Source organism: Silurus aristotelis, assembly GCF_946808225.1.
Source record: "Silurus aristotelis genome assembly, chromosome: 11".
NCBI classification, from domain to species: Eukaryota; Metazoa; Chordata; class Actinopteri; order Siluriformes; family Siluridae; genus Silurus; species Silurus aristotelis.
The window spans coordinates 16,968,534-16,986,530 of NC_139584.1; the positions used below are offsets into that span (position 1 = coordinate 16,968,534).

General features: G+C 36.9%; 2 protein-coding genes across 8 annotated transcripts in view; both read left to right on the top strand.

Moving 5' to 3' along the window:
* cux2b (cut-like homeobox 2b) overlaps positions 1-7,182 on the top strand; it is a 118,857-nt gene extending 111,675 nt beyond the window's left edge. For 4 of the 5 annotated variants that reach the window (XM_083554388.1, XM_083554391.1, XM_083554390.1 and 1 more), the window contains exons 20-22: positions 610-798; positions 1,616-1,892; positions 2,240-7,182. In XM_083554388.1, coding sequence (XP_083410514.1) covers positions 610-798; positions 1,616-1,892; positions 2,240-2,936 — 1,163 coding nt within the window. In that variant the 3' untranslated portion in view covers positions 2,937-7,182. The remainder of the gene's footprint in view (positions 1-609; positions 799-1,615; positions 1,893-2,239) is intronic. The other variant, XM_083554389.1, reaches the window with a different exon arrangement.
* A 4,320-nt stretch (positions 7,183-11,502) lies between these two features.
* mtmr3 (myotubularin related protein 3) overlaps positions 11,503-17,997 on the top strand; it is a 54,480-nt gene continuing 47,985 nt past the window's right edge. For all 3 annotated transcript variants that reach the window (XM_083554415.1, XM_083554416.1, XM_083554417.1), the window contains exons 1-2: positions 11,503-11,678; positions 17,715-17,789. In XM_083554415.1, the coding sequence (XP_083410541.1) occupies positions 17,787-17,789 (3 nt within the window). In that variant the 5' untranslated portion in view covers positions 11,503-11,678; positions 17,715-17,786. The remainder of the gene's footprint in view (positions 11,679-17,714; positions 17,790-17,997) is intronic.

Consider the following 17,997-nt stretch of genomic DNA (forward strand, 5'->3'; position numbering starts at 1 on the left):
TGCTTTGGACCTCAGACTGGGCTGAAGGTTTACCTTCCAACAAGACAATGACCCTAAGCACACAGCTAAAATAACGAAGGAGTGGCTTCACAACAACTCCGTGACTGTTCTTGAATGGCCCAGCCAGAGCCCTGACTTAAACCCAATTGAGCATCTCTGGAGAGACCTAAAAATAGCTGTCCACCAACGTTTACCGTCCAACCTGACAGAACTGGAGAGGATCTACAAGGAGGAATGGCAGAGGATCCCCAAATCCAGGTGTGAAAGACTTGTTGCATCTTTCCCAAAAAGACTCCTGGCTGTATTAGATCAAAAGGGGGCTTCTACTAAATACTGAGCAAAGGGTCTGAATACTTAGGACCATGTGATATTTTAGTTTTTCTTTTTTAATAAATCTGCAACAGTGTCAACAATTCTGTGTTTTTCTGTCAATATAGGGTGCTATGTGTACATTAATGAGGAAAAGAAATGAACTTAAATGATTTTAGCAAATGGCTGCAAAATAAAAAAGAGTGAAAAATTTAAGGGGGTCTAAATACTTTCCGTACCCACTGTAAATATATGAGGTTTTTGTAATAGTCGCTACATGTTGATTTGTGTGATTTTTAGGCCAGCGACTGTTTGGGGAGAGTATCTTAGGCCTTACACAAGGCTCTGTGTCAGACTTGCTATCCAGGCCCAAACCGTGGCATAAGCTGAGTCTAAAAGGCAGAGAGCCCTTTGTGCGCATGCAGCTGTGGTTAAATGACCCACACAATGTAGACAAACTGAGAGATATGAAGAAGATGGAGAAAAAAGGTAAACTAATGGAACATACGAAATAATTTTACACATCGACTCATGAGTACTTACTGTACAACATTAGTATACATTTACTGAGGACTTTATTTGAAACATAATGCTAACACTGGGTAGGGCCTGACAAACACAAATGTTTTCAAATAATCTGTGGCATGCCTGTGATGATGATTGATTGGTATTAATGGTCCCAATGTGTGCAAAGAAAACATCACACCATTAAAGCACCTCCACCCACCTGGCCTACTGACACAAGACAGGTTGGCTCTATGGTCCATGGTCAAATTCTGAGTGACTACCTGTGTGCCTCAGCAGAAATCAGTCCAGGCCATGTTTTTCATTCAAGTGTACAGTCTTGGTAGGACTCTGCCCACTGCAGCATCCGCTTGCTTGGTTCTTGGCAGCTGTTGTGGCCTATCCACAGGTTCAATGTTTAATATGGTCTCAGATGCTTTTATGCTCGTCACAGACAAGTCATAGAAATACTCAAACCATCCTCAACCGTTCTGGCAACCGGTCTGGCAAACCTGCAAGTATTTAAACGTGTAATAAAGTAATAATTTCCATAAAAAATCTATTTGCAATATTGCCATACAGTGAATCTAAAATAAAAAACATTTGGCTTAGAAATTAAATCAGGATCAGCTCTCCCCTTTTCCTAATAAAGAACAACTTTAATACAAAAGATAACTTACGGCTTTCTTTTTGTTTTTATTGCAATTTACATTTTCCCCACAGGAATTAAATAATTCTAAAATTAACATGTGCTAAATATTGAGACAGTCACTGATTTTAAGATTTACTGCTACGTTTACAGCATACCTGAAGCGCAGATATGGCCTGTTGAGTCCCAGCTCAGACACTGACTCTCCAGGAGCACGTTCAGACTCCATTAGCCCTGGACTTTCCCAAATGGAGCTATGTTCATACGGCCAAGCCAAGAAGCCCAGAGTAGTGCTAAACACAGAGGAGAAAGAGGCTCTGAAGAAGGCATACCTGCAGGAGCCCTACCCCTCCCAACACACCATAGAGATGCTGGCCACACAACTCAATCTCAAGACCAACACTGTCATCAACTGGTTTCACAACTACAGGTTAGAAAGAAACTGTGATTTTCAAACACCTTTTCTTGTAAGATTAAAAGGTTCGTATGAATTGTAGTGTAAACTATATGGTAGTCTCTGCTGATTTTAGACCCATTGATGCTGTTCTGGCTCCACCTAGTGAACATTTTGGGAAATACAAGAAAAGACAAGATAGAAAAGATATAGAGAATTAACCTTCCTAGAACCTTCCTACTGATTACCAATAACTTTATTCCCCATATATACAGATAAAATGCAGTTTAATGACTGTGCAAAAATCTTTTTAAAGACAAATAGGAAACCATCAAATGAAAATTCTGGGTGCTCAATTTGTGTTGTTTTGATTATTTTGTAAGCAGGTCTCGAATGCGGCGCGAAGTCCTCGTGGAAGGTCCTCAGGACAATGATGACGACGCGGAGAATAACTTCTCTCCTTCCGTGAGCTGCAGTCCCGTTTCAGACTTAGATGAACGGAAAAAAGTCCATGTGGTCCGCAATGGCCCTGCAATATTTAATGTCAAACAGGAAGTGGAGGAAGAGGAGGAGAAGCTGCATATCAGGCAGGACACATGCTCTTCCATGGCTGTACAAATACCTGAAATGAAGACTGAAGCGGAACAGATGTCTGGCGACAGGGCCCTGACATCATTTTGTCCTCCAAGTTTCAGGCAGGACGAAGATTGCGTTCACAAACTCGTTTCTGGATCTGTTTCCTCAGACAACATTCAAAAAACCAACACCTCCATGCTTGAAGGTGAAAATAAATCACCAGTGGACCCAGTGAGCTTCAAGGCATCATCGGAGGCATGCCGCAGCAGCCTGGAGGTGTCCCTCGACTCACCTTCGGCTGCCTCGTCTCCGGGCCTCATGATGTCTGTGTCACCTGTGCCGTCCTCCTCTGCCCCCATTTCTCCTTCTCAATCCCTCCATTCCAACACCAAGATCAGCAAAAGCACACAGAGGCGTGATGAGAAAATGGCCAACCTTAGCAACATCATCCATCGACTTGAGCGAGCAGCCAATCGTGACGAGGCACTGGACTGGGAGTTCTAGAGCTTGAAACATAAAAATACTCTGACTCCCGGAAGAGGGTTTTCTCACACCTGAAGCGTTTTGTGTGTCGCATTTCTCTGCTACCAGGAACACAGGACGTGATATCCTCCATTCCACAGATAAAATTTCCTGTTGAAAGACTTTCTGAAACTTTAAACAAATAATATTTATAAACATGTTTTAGGTATTTTGATAAAGCTATCCTACTTTGAGTTATATGTTACAGCACTAGCTGTCATGTTTTAAACCAAGGAGGAAAGAAATACTTGGATGTGAAGACTTTGCAGCTATGGTGTCATAAAATGCACACTGAAGTTCTATAGATTGCCACTGGGTGAGATTATTTCAAAGCAAGACCTCTGTCTTAAGCCATCAAAAGCACTACTTATTTAAAAAAAAAAAAAAAAAAAGGACTCTGACCAAATTTGCTACTTTTTGAATAGCAATTTTTCAGATTTTGTCTGTAAAACGGGACAGTTAAAGTCAAATAATGTTGAGAACTTTATACTGACTTGAGGGATAGTCCTTAAAGACTCTAAATAGTGAACAATACATATGTACTTAGTTTCTTGTCGAAATGTTTTGAAACATTTGTTACACAAGCGTATAATGTGTGGTTGTACGTGCTGTAGAAATTGTCTGCAATAGCCTTTCTCCGAACAAGATGTAGCATGGTACTCAAATTACCCTCTTATCCTCTATAGATAGTATCCTGTGATATACTTGAGAGATAAAAGTGAAAACATCGGAAAATTCTGCAAAAAAAGAAAAAAAATGAAACAAGGAATTGTAAGAAAATGATTATTTATCTAATATTTTCAGTGACACTGTTATTTTGGGGGGTTTTAGGTTGGTTTCCTTTAAGGATTCTTAGAGGTTTACTATAGGGCCTTCTGTGCACTTGGAAGCAAGTGAGCCATTTGAAAGTTCTGAGCAATGTCTTCACTAATTTATATTGCATTTACCTCACTCTTCCTCTGATGCACTGATCTCTCACATACATATGGGGCAAGGGAATGGCCACAACTCAGCATTACACTTTTGAACTGACCTCTGGATCGTATCTCTACAGTTCAGAATCTCAAACCCAAAAGAAGAATTTGACCCATTAAATTAATGATGTAATATAAGCCTGAACTAAGTCTCAAAGACCAATACCACAGGAAGTGACGGGGGTAGTAGCTTTTTCCACTGGGAAATTTTTTGCATGCTTATGTTTTAAACTAACCATTTCTTTTTGTTTCTTTGGTAGGCACTAATAAGTTTAGGAATCCTGCCCTTCTCAGCACATGTAGTCACTCTTGTGCTCGTTGGTCGTCTAGCATCCCATTTATCCCATATGTGAGTGTGTGTCATGGCAAACATACTGTAGGCAGCCGGTACATTCTTATAAATAGATCCCATTTAATATATACCTCTATCACTGATTCATTGTATTTTTGCATGGGCTGTCCAATACCACATGAAGATGTGCTGTAATGTGGGTGATGTCTTCATCAAGTCTGTCCCTGTGAAATCAGAATAGGCACACTTGAACTTTTTACATAAGTAGAGTAAATACACTGTACTTGAGTAATAAATGCAGAGGTTGTAATAATGCTGAGAGCTAAGCTAATTTTTCATATAAATTGGACAAAACTCTTGTGTACTACTGCACAATTTTGCAACCATTACAGTTTAAATATGCATATACCTAAAAGCATACATTAGGGTGCTTTCATACTAGGTGTTCGGTTTAGTTTCTTTTTTTTTTTTTCTACAGAAAAACTGGAGCGCTTTTTGTATTAAAAAGAAAAGAAGGCGAGCTGCTTGTATAACTTGAATATGAAAAAGATATACATTTTAGTTATATGGCAAAGTTGGAATATTAGCAATGATTTTTTTTATTCACTCTGTAGTAATTATTTTTCATTAGCACTATTTCTCTGTATTTGCTTGTGGTGAAACTTGCTGCCTAATTGGATAAGAGATTAAAAAAACAGTTTTTTTCTTTTAAAATTTGAAAGCTCTCCACTGTGGCCAAAAACACACCAGAAGAACTTCCTAAAGTATCACATGTAAAACATGTAGTGTGAAAGCAGCCTTGTGTGACAGATTGATTGGTGTCAGGAAAAGGGCAAACTTTAATTACATCTCACAGATTCTAATTTTGTTTAATTCCTTAAGCTTTTGCAGAGTTTAGTTTTATTGTACTTAAACAGCTGAGAGAGCTGAAAATAGAGTTTTGCTAATACGTTGGCATAAGAACGACTTGGTTACATTTAAAAAAAAATAAAAAATAAAAAAAGGCAGACTGAAGAAAGCCTAAATATTTAACAAAAAAAGGTGACTTTTGAAAGCCTCCATTTAGTCAACTTCCAAAATATGAAGCACTGTAAACTGTTTTCCTACTTATCCCTTCAGTAGATAAAGAGAAATCTGCCCAGGGGCATTCTGTTGCTGGGTGCTGAAATATGCTGAAATTTATATTATTATTTTCTTTTTTCTTTTTTTCTTTGTTTAAAATTTTGACAAAGTGTTTTTGGTATTGTGTTTAGTTTGTCTATTTTTTTTTTTTGCTAGATGTAGGTCTTTAATACCTCATATAAGAACTACTTTACAGCATTTACTGTTTTTCTTTTTTTAATGGAATATTTGGGAATAATGGAAATCTGAAAACTGTTCTAACAGTTTGTTACACAGGTCTTTGCCTTGATGTATTGTTGAAGTTGATAGTAAAACACTTGCACATGTCTTATTAGTACTGAGGATTGAAATAATAAACACATGTATAGATATATGAATATTACACATTTACTGGGAAAACAATATCTTAGGGTTCTTGTCACTAGTGTGCTGATGTATTTAAATAGAGTGTACAGTTATATTAACCAAACACACAGAGTCCGACCTCCTTTGGCAAACTTGCCCATGTTCTAGAACCTTCTCTCAGGGTTATCTCTAGCTTATTTAAGCTTTATTAAACCAGTCAGGTCACATTGCTGGTTAGTTTAAATTGTTCATGACTTCTGCTTGATTTTCCTGCGACACAGAGGGATTTTATTTAGTGCCTAATTTCTCTGTGTTCTTTACAATTTCTAGCAATTGGAACATAATTGTTACCTGAGAATACAATTAACTAAGAGCTGAAATTGGGAGACAGAAAGAGCATGTATGTTTGTGTGCTTATTCTAAGCTAATCTTTTTTAATCTTCAGTAGTTTATCAAAACAATGTACAATTTTTTAGCCGATTTTCTCCAAGCATGTTAGTTTGTTTAAAAGTACCTTAATTGTGCATATTTCAAGGTATGTTCCATGCCCATGCCTATTTTTTGACATCATTATCTAACCTGATACAGCATAGTAGTTATACAGTTATAGACATAAAACTATTTCAGATCTGATGACAGAATACCATCATACCAGTATATCATTAAAGTCTATGTCTTCAGCTAATTTAATGGGTATGTGCCTTTGGCAAGCCAAAAAATGTGGTAGTACTTTATGACTGTTGCATTGTGTAAAAAAAAAAACCAAACAAAACTCCAGGCAAGCTGTAATTCTCTTAATTCAAGAGGGAGATCACTGGACACATTATGAAACATAACACTGGTCTCTTCTGAATACTAACACTGCCCACTTACTCCCTGCAGCAGACAGGATCCATGACAGCAAGCAAATGCCATCACTCTAGTTCACTTTAATTTCCTTGAATTACTCTAATTTGTTTCTTTTCAATTATGACTTTAGATTTCTTTTTGCATACATGTTCTGTTATATTTTCATCATAGAGAAAAAGTATATTGACTTTTGTATCTCCTGTAATCTCAAGTATTTACTTGGTGAAGAACAGCTCCCTGCATGCCAAAACTGGATTTTGTACAGAATAATGGTGATGCTCAAAAGGTAACGGGATTGATCTCAAAATTTGTTTAGCCATAAAGATCCTGTTCAATTTTGTGCTTGGGTGTGTTGTAACATATCTTAAAAACTCTTTAAACAGTCTTCAAGACAAGTTATAAATTGGAGAGGCTTTACTTGTGTAAAAGTGAAAGTGGCCTTGAAATGTCCTAATGAAATGTGATATATGGCTCCTGCAGAAGGCAATATTTCAACATTTCGTCCTGAGCAGCAAAAAAAAAGAAAGTAGTGGGCTGAAAGAGACTTTCCCCCTCCTTCTTCCCCTTTCCTGTGAAATAGTCCTATTTTAACGCACACATCTCACGTGTCATGTTTCTCAATCATATGTATCAAGCCATTGTTGAATACAGTACATCGTTATATAAAAGCTTTGTCTTGTATTGTTTTTTTCTCTACAACAATTTCAACTAACTTGCACTCTCTCTCACACACACACACACACACACACACACACACACACACACACACACACACACACACACACACACACCTTGTATTGTGACTTCATATTAATTTTAGGATTATTAAGTTACTTTTGAAGTAGCACAGCAGGTACTTAGAGGAGCAAGCACAGACTTGCTCCTCTAAGTCTCTGCATTCATCCCTGAGCTTGAGTTGCTGTCTGTGTATCCATTGTGTCTCTGACCAGGAGAAAGTGAGGAAAATTTATTCTAGAGTATACAGTAGGAAATGTTTGCTTTGTAAACGTAATTATTCATTTGCAAAGCAAAATTTCAGCCCCCATATTCTATCCTGCTATGAAGATTGAATGCCCTATTGATTAGCTCAATCAATGTTTGAGTCTCACGTCTCAGAGAGCGGCAATATTTGTATTCAACTTTAACAAAAGCATAAAACATAGTGGAGTAGAAAGTACATATATTTTGAATAATGAATGTAGTAAAAGTAAAAAAAAAAAAAAAAAAAGCACCGTGGTATAATGATCATACGCGCACCATAGAACAGACCACACACCATTTAGAACGTAAATGGCGTCAAAGCAAATTTAAGTATTTCAAATAGCATGGAAGGAGAGCCTCCTGAGTTATAGAAAAGCTCTTAGTGCTGCTAGATCAGCATATTTCTTCAGCACCGAAATAACAAGCGTAATCCTAGATTGTTATTCAGCACAGTAGCAAAATTAACAGGAAATAAAATCACTGCATTTACATGCACGGCATCAATAGGTAGTAATGATTTCATTAACTTTTTTAATAATAAAGTTTAAAACATTAGGCATATAATCCAGATGATTCAAATAAATCCAAACTATTTTATAAATAACCCTGTAGACAGCAGTATAATAATTTCAAATAATCAATTACAAAGTTTTACCCCTATTCAAGAGAATTAATTAATTACATTTATTTCCTCATCAAAATTATCAACCTGCATCCCTTGCTTACAAGTTTCTTCATACAGATTATTTTAAAATTTATATACTCTTCAATTAGCACTGGTTGTGTACCTAAATCCTTCAAACTGGCAGTTATCAACCCCCCAATTAAGAAACCTGACCCTGACCCATGTCAGCTGTCCAATTACAGGCCAATATCAAATCTCCCCTTTATATCCAAAATTTTAGAAAAGGTTGTAGCACAGCAGTTATGCTCACATCTACTTATGAATAACATTTTTTAAATGTATCAGTCAGGATTTCGGCCTCATCATAGCACAGAGACAGCACTAGTGACCTGTTATTGGTCTCTGATCAGGGTTTTGTCTTTTGTTTTGCTTGGCTTTTGACACCATTTATTATACTATACTGCTTGCTACACTTGGACTGTTGTTGGAATGAAGGGAACAACTCTCTTCTGGTTTAGGTCTTAATGGACTGATCACTATTAGTTTGTTGATGTAAATGGTGAGTTCTCCACACTCTCTGAGGTAAAGATTGGTGTTCCGCAAGGATCTGTCTTAGGCCCACTGCTTTTCTCTTTATATATGCTGGCTCTGGGTGAAATTATACATTAACAGGGTATTGGCTTCCAATGCTATGCCTATGAACACAGCAGTATATTTCAGCAAAGCCAGATGAGAGAGATCAGCATAAAAATGTTGAGGAGTGTGTAAAGGACATTATGCAGTGGATGCTTGATAACTTCCTTCTGCCCAACTTGGATAAGACGCAATTACTTTTACTAGGACCACATGCCACTAGAAGTAAACTGTCCGATTGCCTAGCATCTCTGGATGGTGTTTCTGTCTCAGTGTAAACACCAGTGAAAGACCTTGGCGTGATCATCTTTCATTTGAGGCTCACGTGAAAAAATTAAAAAGGATTGCCTTCTTTCACCTTAGAAATATTGCTACAATTGGATGCAAAAAAAAAACTATTGTAATGCTTTACTGTCTGGGTGTTTGAGTAAGTGCATAAATAAGTCTCTTGAGTCTGGTTCCTCTCAAGGTTTCTTCCTTTTGCCATCTCGGGGAGTTTTTCCTTGCCACAGTCGCCACTGGCTCGCTCATCAGGCTCGACAAACTTATACTTATAAAGAACATCTTATTCATTTTTAGCACCACATTATCTGTGCAAAGCTGCTTTGAGACAATGTTCATTGTTAAAAGCGCCATACAAATAAAATGAATTGAATTGACTTAATAAAAAAAAAAAAGCTTATATCTTTGATATTTAGTAAAACTAGAAAATAGGCAAAAAATACTTAAGTACAGTAACAGAGTACATTTGCTTAAATACTTTACACCACTGTGCATCAAGGACCAGTTTCACGTATTTCTTTCCAAGGACAGGGGTGGTAAGTGGGGGTCCTATTACTATTATACATAGTATGATTTCATTTTTAATTGAATATGTATATTCAATTAATAATGTATATCAATGTATATTATATATAAATGTGTAATATACATTTAAATACACTTAAAATGTAAATTCACCATAATAAACAAGCATAATTCATCAATCTAAAAACAAACAGGTGATATTAGTAGAAGCTATACAAAATGGTGAATTGCCGGTTCCATTAAAACAAGGAGTTATAACATTAATTCCCATACCTAATAAAGACAAGTTGGTCATTGAAAATTGAAGGCCTATTGATGGTATACTGTTTGCAATGATTTTTGCTAGGAGACTGAAGCAAAATTTAGACAATATCATTTATATAGAACAGTCTTGGTTTATGCAAGGACGTCATATCAGGAATAACATTATGCTAGTTTTTGATATGATTGATTATAACCACTTTTTTGAGGATGATAGTTTCATTTGCAAAGTTAATGTAAAATATTTGGTTTGGAGATATGTTTTTAAAAGCAGTTAAAACATTGTATAGTGGGTGTAATAGTTCTGTCAAACTTGATCATGGTACCTCACAAAGATTTTATATTCATCATGGCATTAGGCAAGGATGCCTTCTGTCTCCTTTTTTATTTTTTTTCAGTCACTCTAGTTTTAGCATCATATATAAAAATAAATCAATTTAATGGTATTACAGCTTTAGGTGTACAATTTAAACTTATTCGGTTTGTGGATGACACTGCAGTTTTTTGGAAAGAAAAAAAAATGTAAGTACTTAAATTAATTAAATATATGGAAGAATTCACTGCTGTTTCTGGCCTTAATATGAATTTAGATAAATCTGTATTATATGCCCTTAAAGAATGCTTCTGTACAGAAATAGAAAATATTCCAGTAAAACATAAACTAAAATATTTGGTTGTAATAATTTGTAAAAAAAAAAAACAACAAAAAAAAAACAGTTAAAACTCAGTTCAAATTTGAGCCAATTATTGAGAAAACTTAAAAGAGATTTCATTTGTGGTTAATGCGGGACCTCTTAATATTTGGGGTTTTGTGATGGTGGTGAGGGTTTTGTTATCAAAGGCGGAAGGTATATCTAGATCTGTGTATACGTCATCATTAGATGTTCTTTCCATGATTATTAAAGGTTCTTGGAGAAAAAAACACATTATTTAAAAAAGAGATCATTTGTAATCCTAAAGAGCAAAGGGGACTAGATGTCTTAGATTATAATACTCTTAATGACACATTTAAAATAAAATGGTTAATTGAGTTTATGAAGAATAGAAATAGTCATTGGAATGTATTACCTAATTATATGTTTAATAGTCTGGGAGGCATTGACTTTTTGTTGAAATGTAATATTTCTGTCGACAAAATACCTGTTAAATTGGAGGTTTTCACAGACAAGCTCTGCTAGCATGGGAATTGGTGTATAAGCACAATTTATTTTTTTACCCCACAACTATTTCATATGGAATAACAAAGATTTCAGAAGGAATTGACGGGTAATCCTTGTAAAAACATTTTCATTGAAAATGTTAATGTTTTAAAACAACAGTGTAGTAATAAAATAATGAGGAATGCTCTTCGTTCTGTATCTTTACCTGCAGCAAAAAATTTTGGTCTTCTTTATTTGGTAATATTTCTTGGGTTAAAGTATGGAAACTGCCAAAAAGTTTTGTGAAACACTGAAAACATGTAATGCTCTAATGCTCATTGACATTTATGTAATTATCTTGTTTTATTTTTTGTTTCTTTTTCTCTGGTATGTAGTATTAATTTGACATGATTATGTAATACCTCTTGCTCTTTTGGCTTTTAATAATAAATAATAAATAAATAAATAATAAAACCCTCCCGAAGCTTTGGCCCGAAAGTGAGAAGAAGTGACGTGGCAGGACGTCATGACGTCACTGCTCCGGTGTTGTGGTGGAGACGCTGTGATGACTCTGGAGTGGGTTGGACTCAACTTGCAAATAGATATGAGGCGTCACTTCTGTCTTTATTAATCAACATTTTGTGATTATTAGAAGGAAGAAATAATCGGACCCGTGTTAAAAAAACAACAACAAAGGTTAGTGCACGAGTTTGTACTGCTTTCTACTCGCTGCGTTATGGGCTTGCGGCCTTTGCACAAGTTCATCCCGTATCCCTGTCTCATAACAACAACCACAACAACATCAAACAACAGCACCAACAGCACCGCTACGCTAAGCCAGCAAACTGTGCTATAGTCGCTTTACGGCCCGGTGCACTTCAACTCCTGTAACGAGAATGTACATAGTTACTGTGTTGACAATTAAACAGCGTTGACCAGAAGCTAGAAGTATTAAATGGACGGCTGAAATGAAAGGGCAGTTTAGAAAGCTTGCTAAATAGTTAAAGCTGCTAGCCGGAAAGCCTCCGCTGTACAGGCTTATAATGAAGTGCATCGCTGCACAAGTGGAACATGTTTGTGTGTAACGTCAATATGCTGTGTGTTGGTTGTTTTTGGATTTTGGTTTCTTTTTTTTTTTGTGGTCAATTAAGAAAGCATTTGTTGCTTAATGTCGCTGTAGCCGCCTTGGTTTGCCAGGCATCTTTGCATCTTGTATATTATGTAAACGTTAAATCATTCGTAGACAATCAGCAGACACTTAAAAAAAATTTTTTTTTTTAAGTATATACATGCAACGGTCATGTTATTTTGTCTGTTTGTTGAACAGATACACACACACACACACACACACACACACACACTGAACTCACTGTGCTGTTATTAAGAGTTGGTAAAGCGTCTCATTTATATATTTAAATTAAGGTCCATATTTTAATGATGCATTAATTGTTTAACTAACTGAACCTTTTAGAAAATGTTCATTATTGTAACACACAATGAGCTTCCACAAATTGCTGTGACAAACAGTGAACTAAATGACTTTATAACCTTTATTTTAAAAAGCATCAAAACAATATTATTTGTTAAAACAAATAACCAACGTGAACCCCTACCCTATAGAATGTTTTTTTTGTTGTTGTTGTTGCTCAACATTGTGATGTCCTTTTTTGTTATTTTTATTTTACACCTAATGGCTTTCGGTGCTGTCCATAAAAAAAATTATGATTTAGGGGCCCACAGTGAGCGGGTGCCAAAATTTACGGAGGTAAAGTTAAACATAAAAAAAGTGACAATCACCTGGATTGGATTAAAAAATAAAGGCAGCAGTCTGATAATACCATGTCTAATCATGATAGTGTTCAAGTTAAATCATTTCTATAGCGCTTTTTACAATGTATATTGTCTCGAAGCAGCTTTACAGAACTAAGAATTAAAGTGAATTATGTGTATGTATCAACCCTTGGGCAACTGTGGCAGAGAAAAACTCCCGAGATGAATAAGGAAGAAACCTTGAGACTAAAAAAGGGGAACCCATCCTAATTGGGGTGATATCAAGGGTGTAATCATAAATCAAACAATACAAAACACTAGGTGTGAGAACGACCATGAGTACTGGAGTGTAAGATTATAAGTATTGTCCTTTCTACAGTCTTATACAGTCATTTGATGTTGTGGAACCAGGAGCCACTGGGCAACTCATAAAATAGTTTAACATTTTAGGTCATTATAGATCAAACACCAGCTTCTCAATGCCATAGCCTTTAACAATTCGAAGAGGTCCAATGTCCAAACTCTATATGAAGTGGGATCCAAGTGGACGCTGGTACGTCTCTAGATGGTTTGGGATGTTTGTGGGGTCGGCAGCTACTCTTTGAATGTCCATACTGTTCATTAGGTGGGACACAACTTGAGCTGGCGCAACCTCAGGATGCCTCAGGATGGGTAGAGAAAGAGAAGCAGTGGAGAGGAATTATTTGATCAGATGTACTGGAGCACAAGGTTATGATATGTGATGTGTGTTATGTGTCGGACTCGCTAAATCAGATTCGTCTTTAATCGTGGGATAAACTGGGAGAGTGTTTCTGAGCCCTGAACACTGCCAGGAAGATTAAGGGATGATAAGATTGGGGTTATATGGTCATACTTTCTCGACCTGGTGAGAACTCTGTCTGCTGCATTCTGGACTAAATGTAGCTTGTTTATTAATGATGCAGGACAATTACCTTGTAATGCATTACAATAGTCCAGTCTGGAGGTCATGAATGCATGGACGAGCTTCTCTGCAGCAGATATAGACCACATGTTTCTTAGCAAAATTTCTAAAGTGGAAGAAGTTTTGCTGAATTGCTGGAGTTTCTGTGTACTGGTTTTAGGGCCGATGAGCAAAAGCTCTGTCTTATCAGAATTTAGCAATCGAAATTTAGCATCATTAAATCTTTTAATTATTTAACACACTCAGTTAACCGGGTTAATTGAGATATTCTGCCTGGTTTTGATGAGATATATAGTTGGGTATCATCGGCATAACAATGGAAGCTAATCCCGTACCTTCTAATAATATTTCCCAAGGGAGACATGTATATTGTGAAAAGCAGGGGTCCTAGAACTAAACCGTGTGGCAACCCATATTTAACTTAGATAACCCTGGATAGTTCTCAATTTAAAGCTACAAAATGGTAATGATCAGACAGGTAGGATTTAAACCAACTTAATGCCTGTCCCTGAATGCTGATGTAATTCTGTAATAAGATCTAGTAAAACCAACAGAGCTAGTAGCCTTTGTCTGAAGCTAACAACAGGTCATTTGTGATTTTTTTTCACTACAGCAGTTTCTGTGCTATGATGTGGCCTAAAACCTGACTGAAACTCTTCAAATATAATTTCTCGTAAGAAGGAACATAACTGGGCAGACTCAATCTTTTCTAAAATCTTTGACATGAACCGAAGGTTTGAAATGGGTCTGTAATTTCATAGTTTGTATAGGCTTAATAACTGCTAAAATGAGGGGTTTAGGGACGTGAGCTAAAGATAAGAAGGAGTTAATAATATTCAGAAGAGGTTCACCAGCTGTTTGTAACACTTCTTTCAGTAGTTTACTTGGAATGGGATTTAACTGACATGTTGTGGATTTGGCTTTGGTAATAACATCATACAGCTCTTTCTGTCCTATGTGTAAAGCAGTGTAATTGTAATTGTGGAGCTTTAGGTGAGACTGGATCATGAGATGCTGTCAAAGGTGGGACCTCCACAATTGTTTCTAATACTTTATTTTCAGTGAAGAAATTCATAAAGTCCTCTTTACTAAACTGTGATGGAATACTTTTTTCAGATATCTGATTTGTAGTTAATTTAGCCACTGTACTAAAGGGAAACCTGGGATTGTTTTGATTGTTTTCTGAGTTTGCTCAGGTGAAATACTGTCACCATAACTTAACACATAAGTAACCAATGATCATCTTGGTTCTGTTTCTTATTTTACTATATTAGACATGATGCCAGAATGGCTTTTCACAAAAATGTTCACCAGCATCCAGCCAACAGGAGTTATTAAATGTCACATTAAAATCTTCTTTTTAAAAGTTGGGAGGTGGGAAGCTGTTGAAGACCAAGATTTTGGTCTTCTGATTGGAGGGTTGTAAGTTGATATTTCCTCACCACAAAGCTGCCACTACTGGGCCCTTTAGCAAGGCCCTTAACCCTCATCTGCTTAGTTGTATAAATAGGATGATTGTAATGTAAAAGTTACAGATCGACATTTTTCATCTGAATTGTACAGATGTGGTTGGTTTTTGGTCTTGCTTTGTGGTGGAAGATGGTAACATGCTGTGTACTAGCTATGGTAAGATGTGTGCTTGTGGAAGATATGGTTTATCAGTTGTTGTCAGACATGCCAAAATTTAGCTCAGTGTAGGGTTTTTATTGTACGCTGTTGCATTTTGAGAACTTGTGCAGCTGGAAGAGATTAAACACAACAGTTGTTTATCCTTGTTCAGATATTAGGAGTCATATCACAATAAGTGGTTTCCAAAGATCATTCGTGCAAGTCTTAATAAGTAGTCAGAGTGGAGATAAAAGCACATTGTCATAAAATGATTGAGTTGCTATAATGAAATGTGTTTGGCTTTGCATAATGACATTCATTCATCCTTTCATTAATTTTCTCCCGCTTATCCGTAATTCGGGTCGCGGGGGCAGCAGTCTAAGCAGGCCCCCGCCTTCGACTGCTGCCCAATCCTCACAGCACCGTCCCTTACGGTCCCTCCTGCAGGTGGTGAGCCCACGGGAAGGCGGCCCCACGTCACGGACCTTGATATTTCCCTTGTAAGGGACCCCGGAGCATAGAGGGTTAAGGGCCTTGCTTAAGGGCCCAAGAGTGGCAGCTTGGCGACACCGGGGCTTGAACCCCAGACCTTCCGATCGGCAACCCAGCGCCTTAACCGCTGGAGCCACCACTCCCCCTGCATAATGACAAATGTTAGAATGTTAATTATGCATTATGCCATGCATTATTATTATATTTCTTTCTTGTGATCACAACATAATTCTCTTGCTATCTCAACAATGTTTGTTTTTCGGAGGAGAAAACATCTCGCAGATCTCGTGAATGGGTCTGGTGTCGCATGCATGTTGGTGTCTCCTTTTCTGCAATAAATTCAAATTCACAAAGTGCTATACTCTACAATAGGGGCTCTCAAGCCTCTTACAGTCAGAGTATAAATCTGTATAGCTGTTAAAAAAATCCCAAACCCCTACAACACAGATTTACTATGCAAATTACTAAAGTTAGGCACAGAATTAAAATGTGTAAAATAATATTCAGGGAAGTTATTAGAGCAGATTTTGTTGTACTCGTTTTTTTTTTTTTTTTGGAGAATTAACATCATCATTACCACATTCCCCATTAGCATCCACTGAACTCTAATCACTGACAGACACAGAGCTATTTACAGAAGAATCAGTTATATTCAGATCATTATAAAACAAGGAGAAAAATAATATTTATTTATTCTTTACATACATACTCAGACACAAATGATATATAGAAGCCATATACAACTTGTGTCGTAAGGAAGGGCATCCAGCGTAAAACGTTCCAAATCAAACATGTGGATCACAAACCTAAATTTCATATCGGATCGGTTGAGGCCCGGGTTATCAACTACCTCCACATGTATTGTTAGCCAACAGGGTACCAGTGGGAAATTTGACTACTGTTGGCTGTAGGAGGAGGAGGAGGAGAAGGAGAGGAGGAAGATGTCTACAAAGACTGCATAAAGTGTGGGAGAATGGAGGTTCGGGTTGGCACTTTAAATGTTGGTACTATGGCTGGTAAAGGACGAGAGGTAGCTGAGATGGTGATGGAGTGGAGAAAGGTAGTTATTCTATCATGGTGTGGATGGAAAGAGATATGGTGTAGGGGTGATCCTGAAGGAAGAGTATAGTGGAGGTGAGCTGACAGAGAGACAGACGGCAGAGAGCGCCCCCTGTCTGTTTTCTTTATTTTACAGAAGCACAGCTTGTTGTTGTTATTATGAGGGTATACAAATAAAACTAGTCACTTTATAGATTCGGATGATGTATTGTTCTTATCTGTACGATCAAAAATTGTATTTTAATATAAAATTTAAGGTCGTTTTGGTCGTTATGAGGAAACAAATGGCACAAAATGTGCCGGTGCGTTTGTCGGTTGTTGTTTTTATTGTGTGCATCATGGCGGATTTTACTGATTAAACATTGTTTTTGGTGGAGTTTATTCATAATTTTTTTATGTGAGAGTAAAGAAAGGACGTCGTAAATAAACGTGTGTTGTGCTGAAAGTTTTAACTTTGCCTCTTTTATATTTATTTATTTATATTTAATATAAAATGGTCAAACAGTCAATAAGAAAAAAGATGATGGTGATCAGGAATGTCTCTGTTCCCAGTCATGTTTACATTTCTGACTCCCTTTGTTTCATCCACGTTAACCACAGACTTCTTGTTGCCTCCTGCCTGCCTTGGGGGCAGGAGTTGCGTGAGAATAATAATTAATAATAATATTTTTCTATAACCTACTCTTCACGGCCACTGCAGAGGGACCTTTTAAACGCACCGTATATGTATAGAAATGTGTTGCTCTGTTGCTGTGATGTGGTCCATATTAGAACTCGTGCATGTTTTTTTCCAGTCTTTAAACAAACTTTACATTTATTTTCCCCTTTACTGAATAATTTTCTTTATGTTTTTGTTGCAGCTAAAGGCCAAGTTGGGGACAGATTTCAGATAAAAGCCAACAACAGTGGCTCACACTCCATCGTCCGGGGTCATGGTAAAGAACAGAATCTTCCGATTATGTCTTTCTTTTTCTGTTATGTCTATGGGGGACAATCTTGTGTAAAAGTGTTCATCCCTTTAGTAGAGTGTCTGAGACTTTTAGAATGTAAATGACCTTTGTCAAACAGAAAGCCTGTTGAAAAATAATAACAATAATAAAAACTACTGAAACTGCTTGCACTACTTCTTTCCCCCTCTTCGGA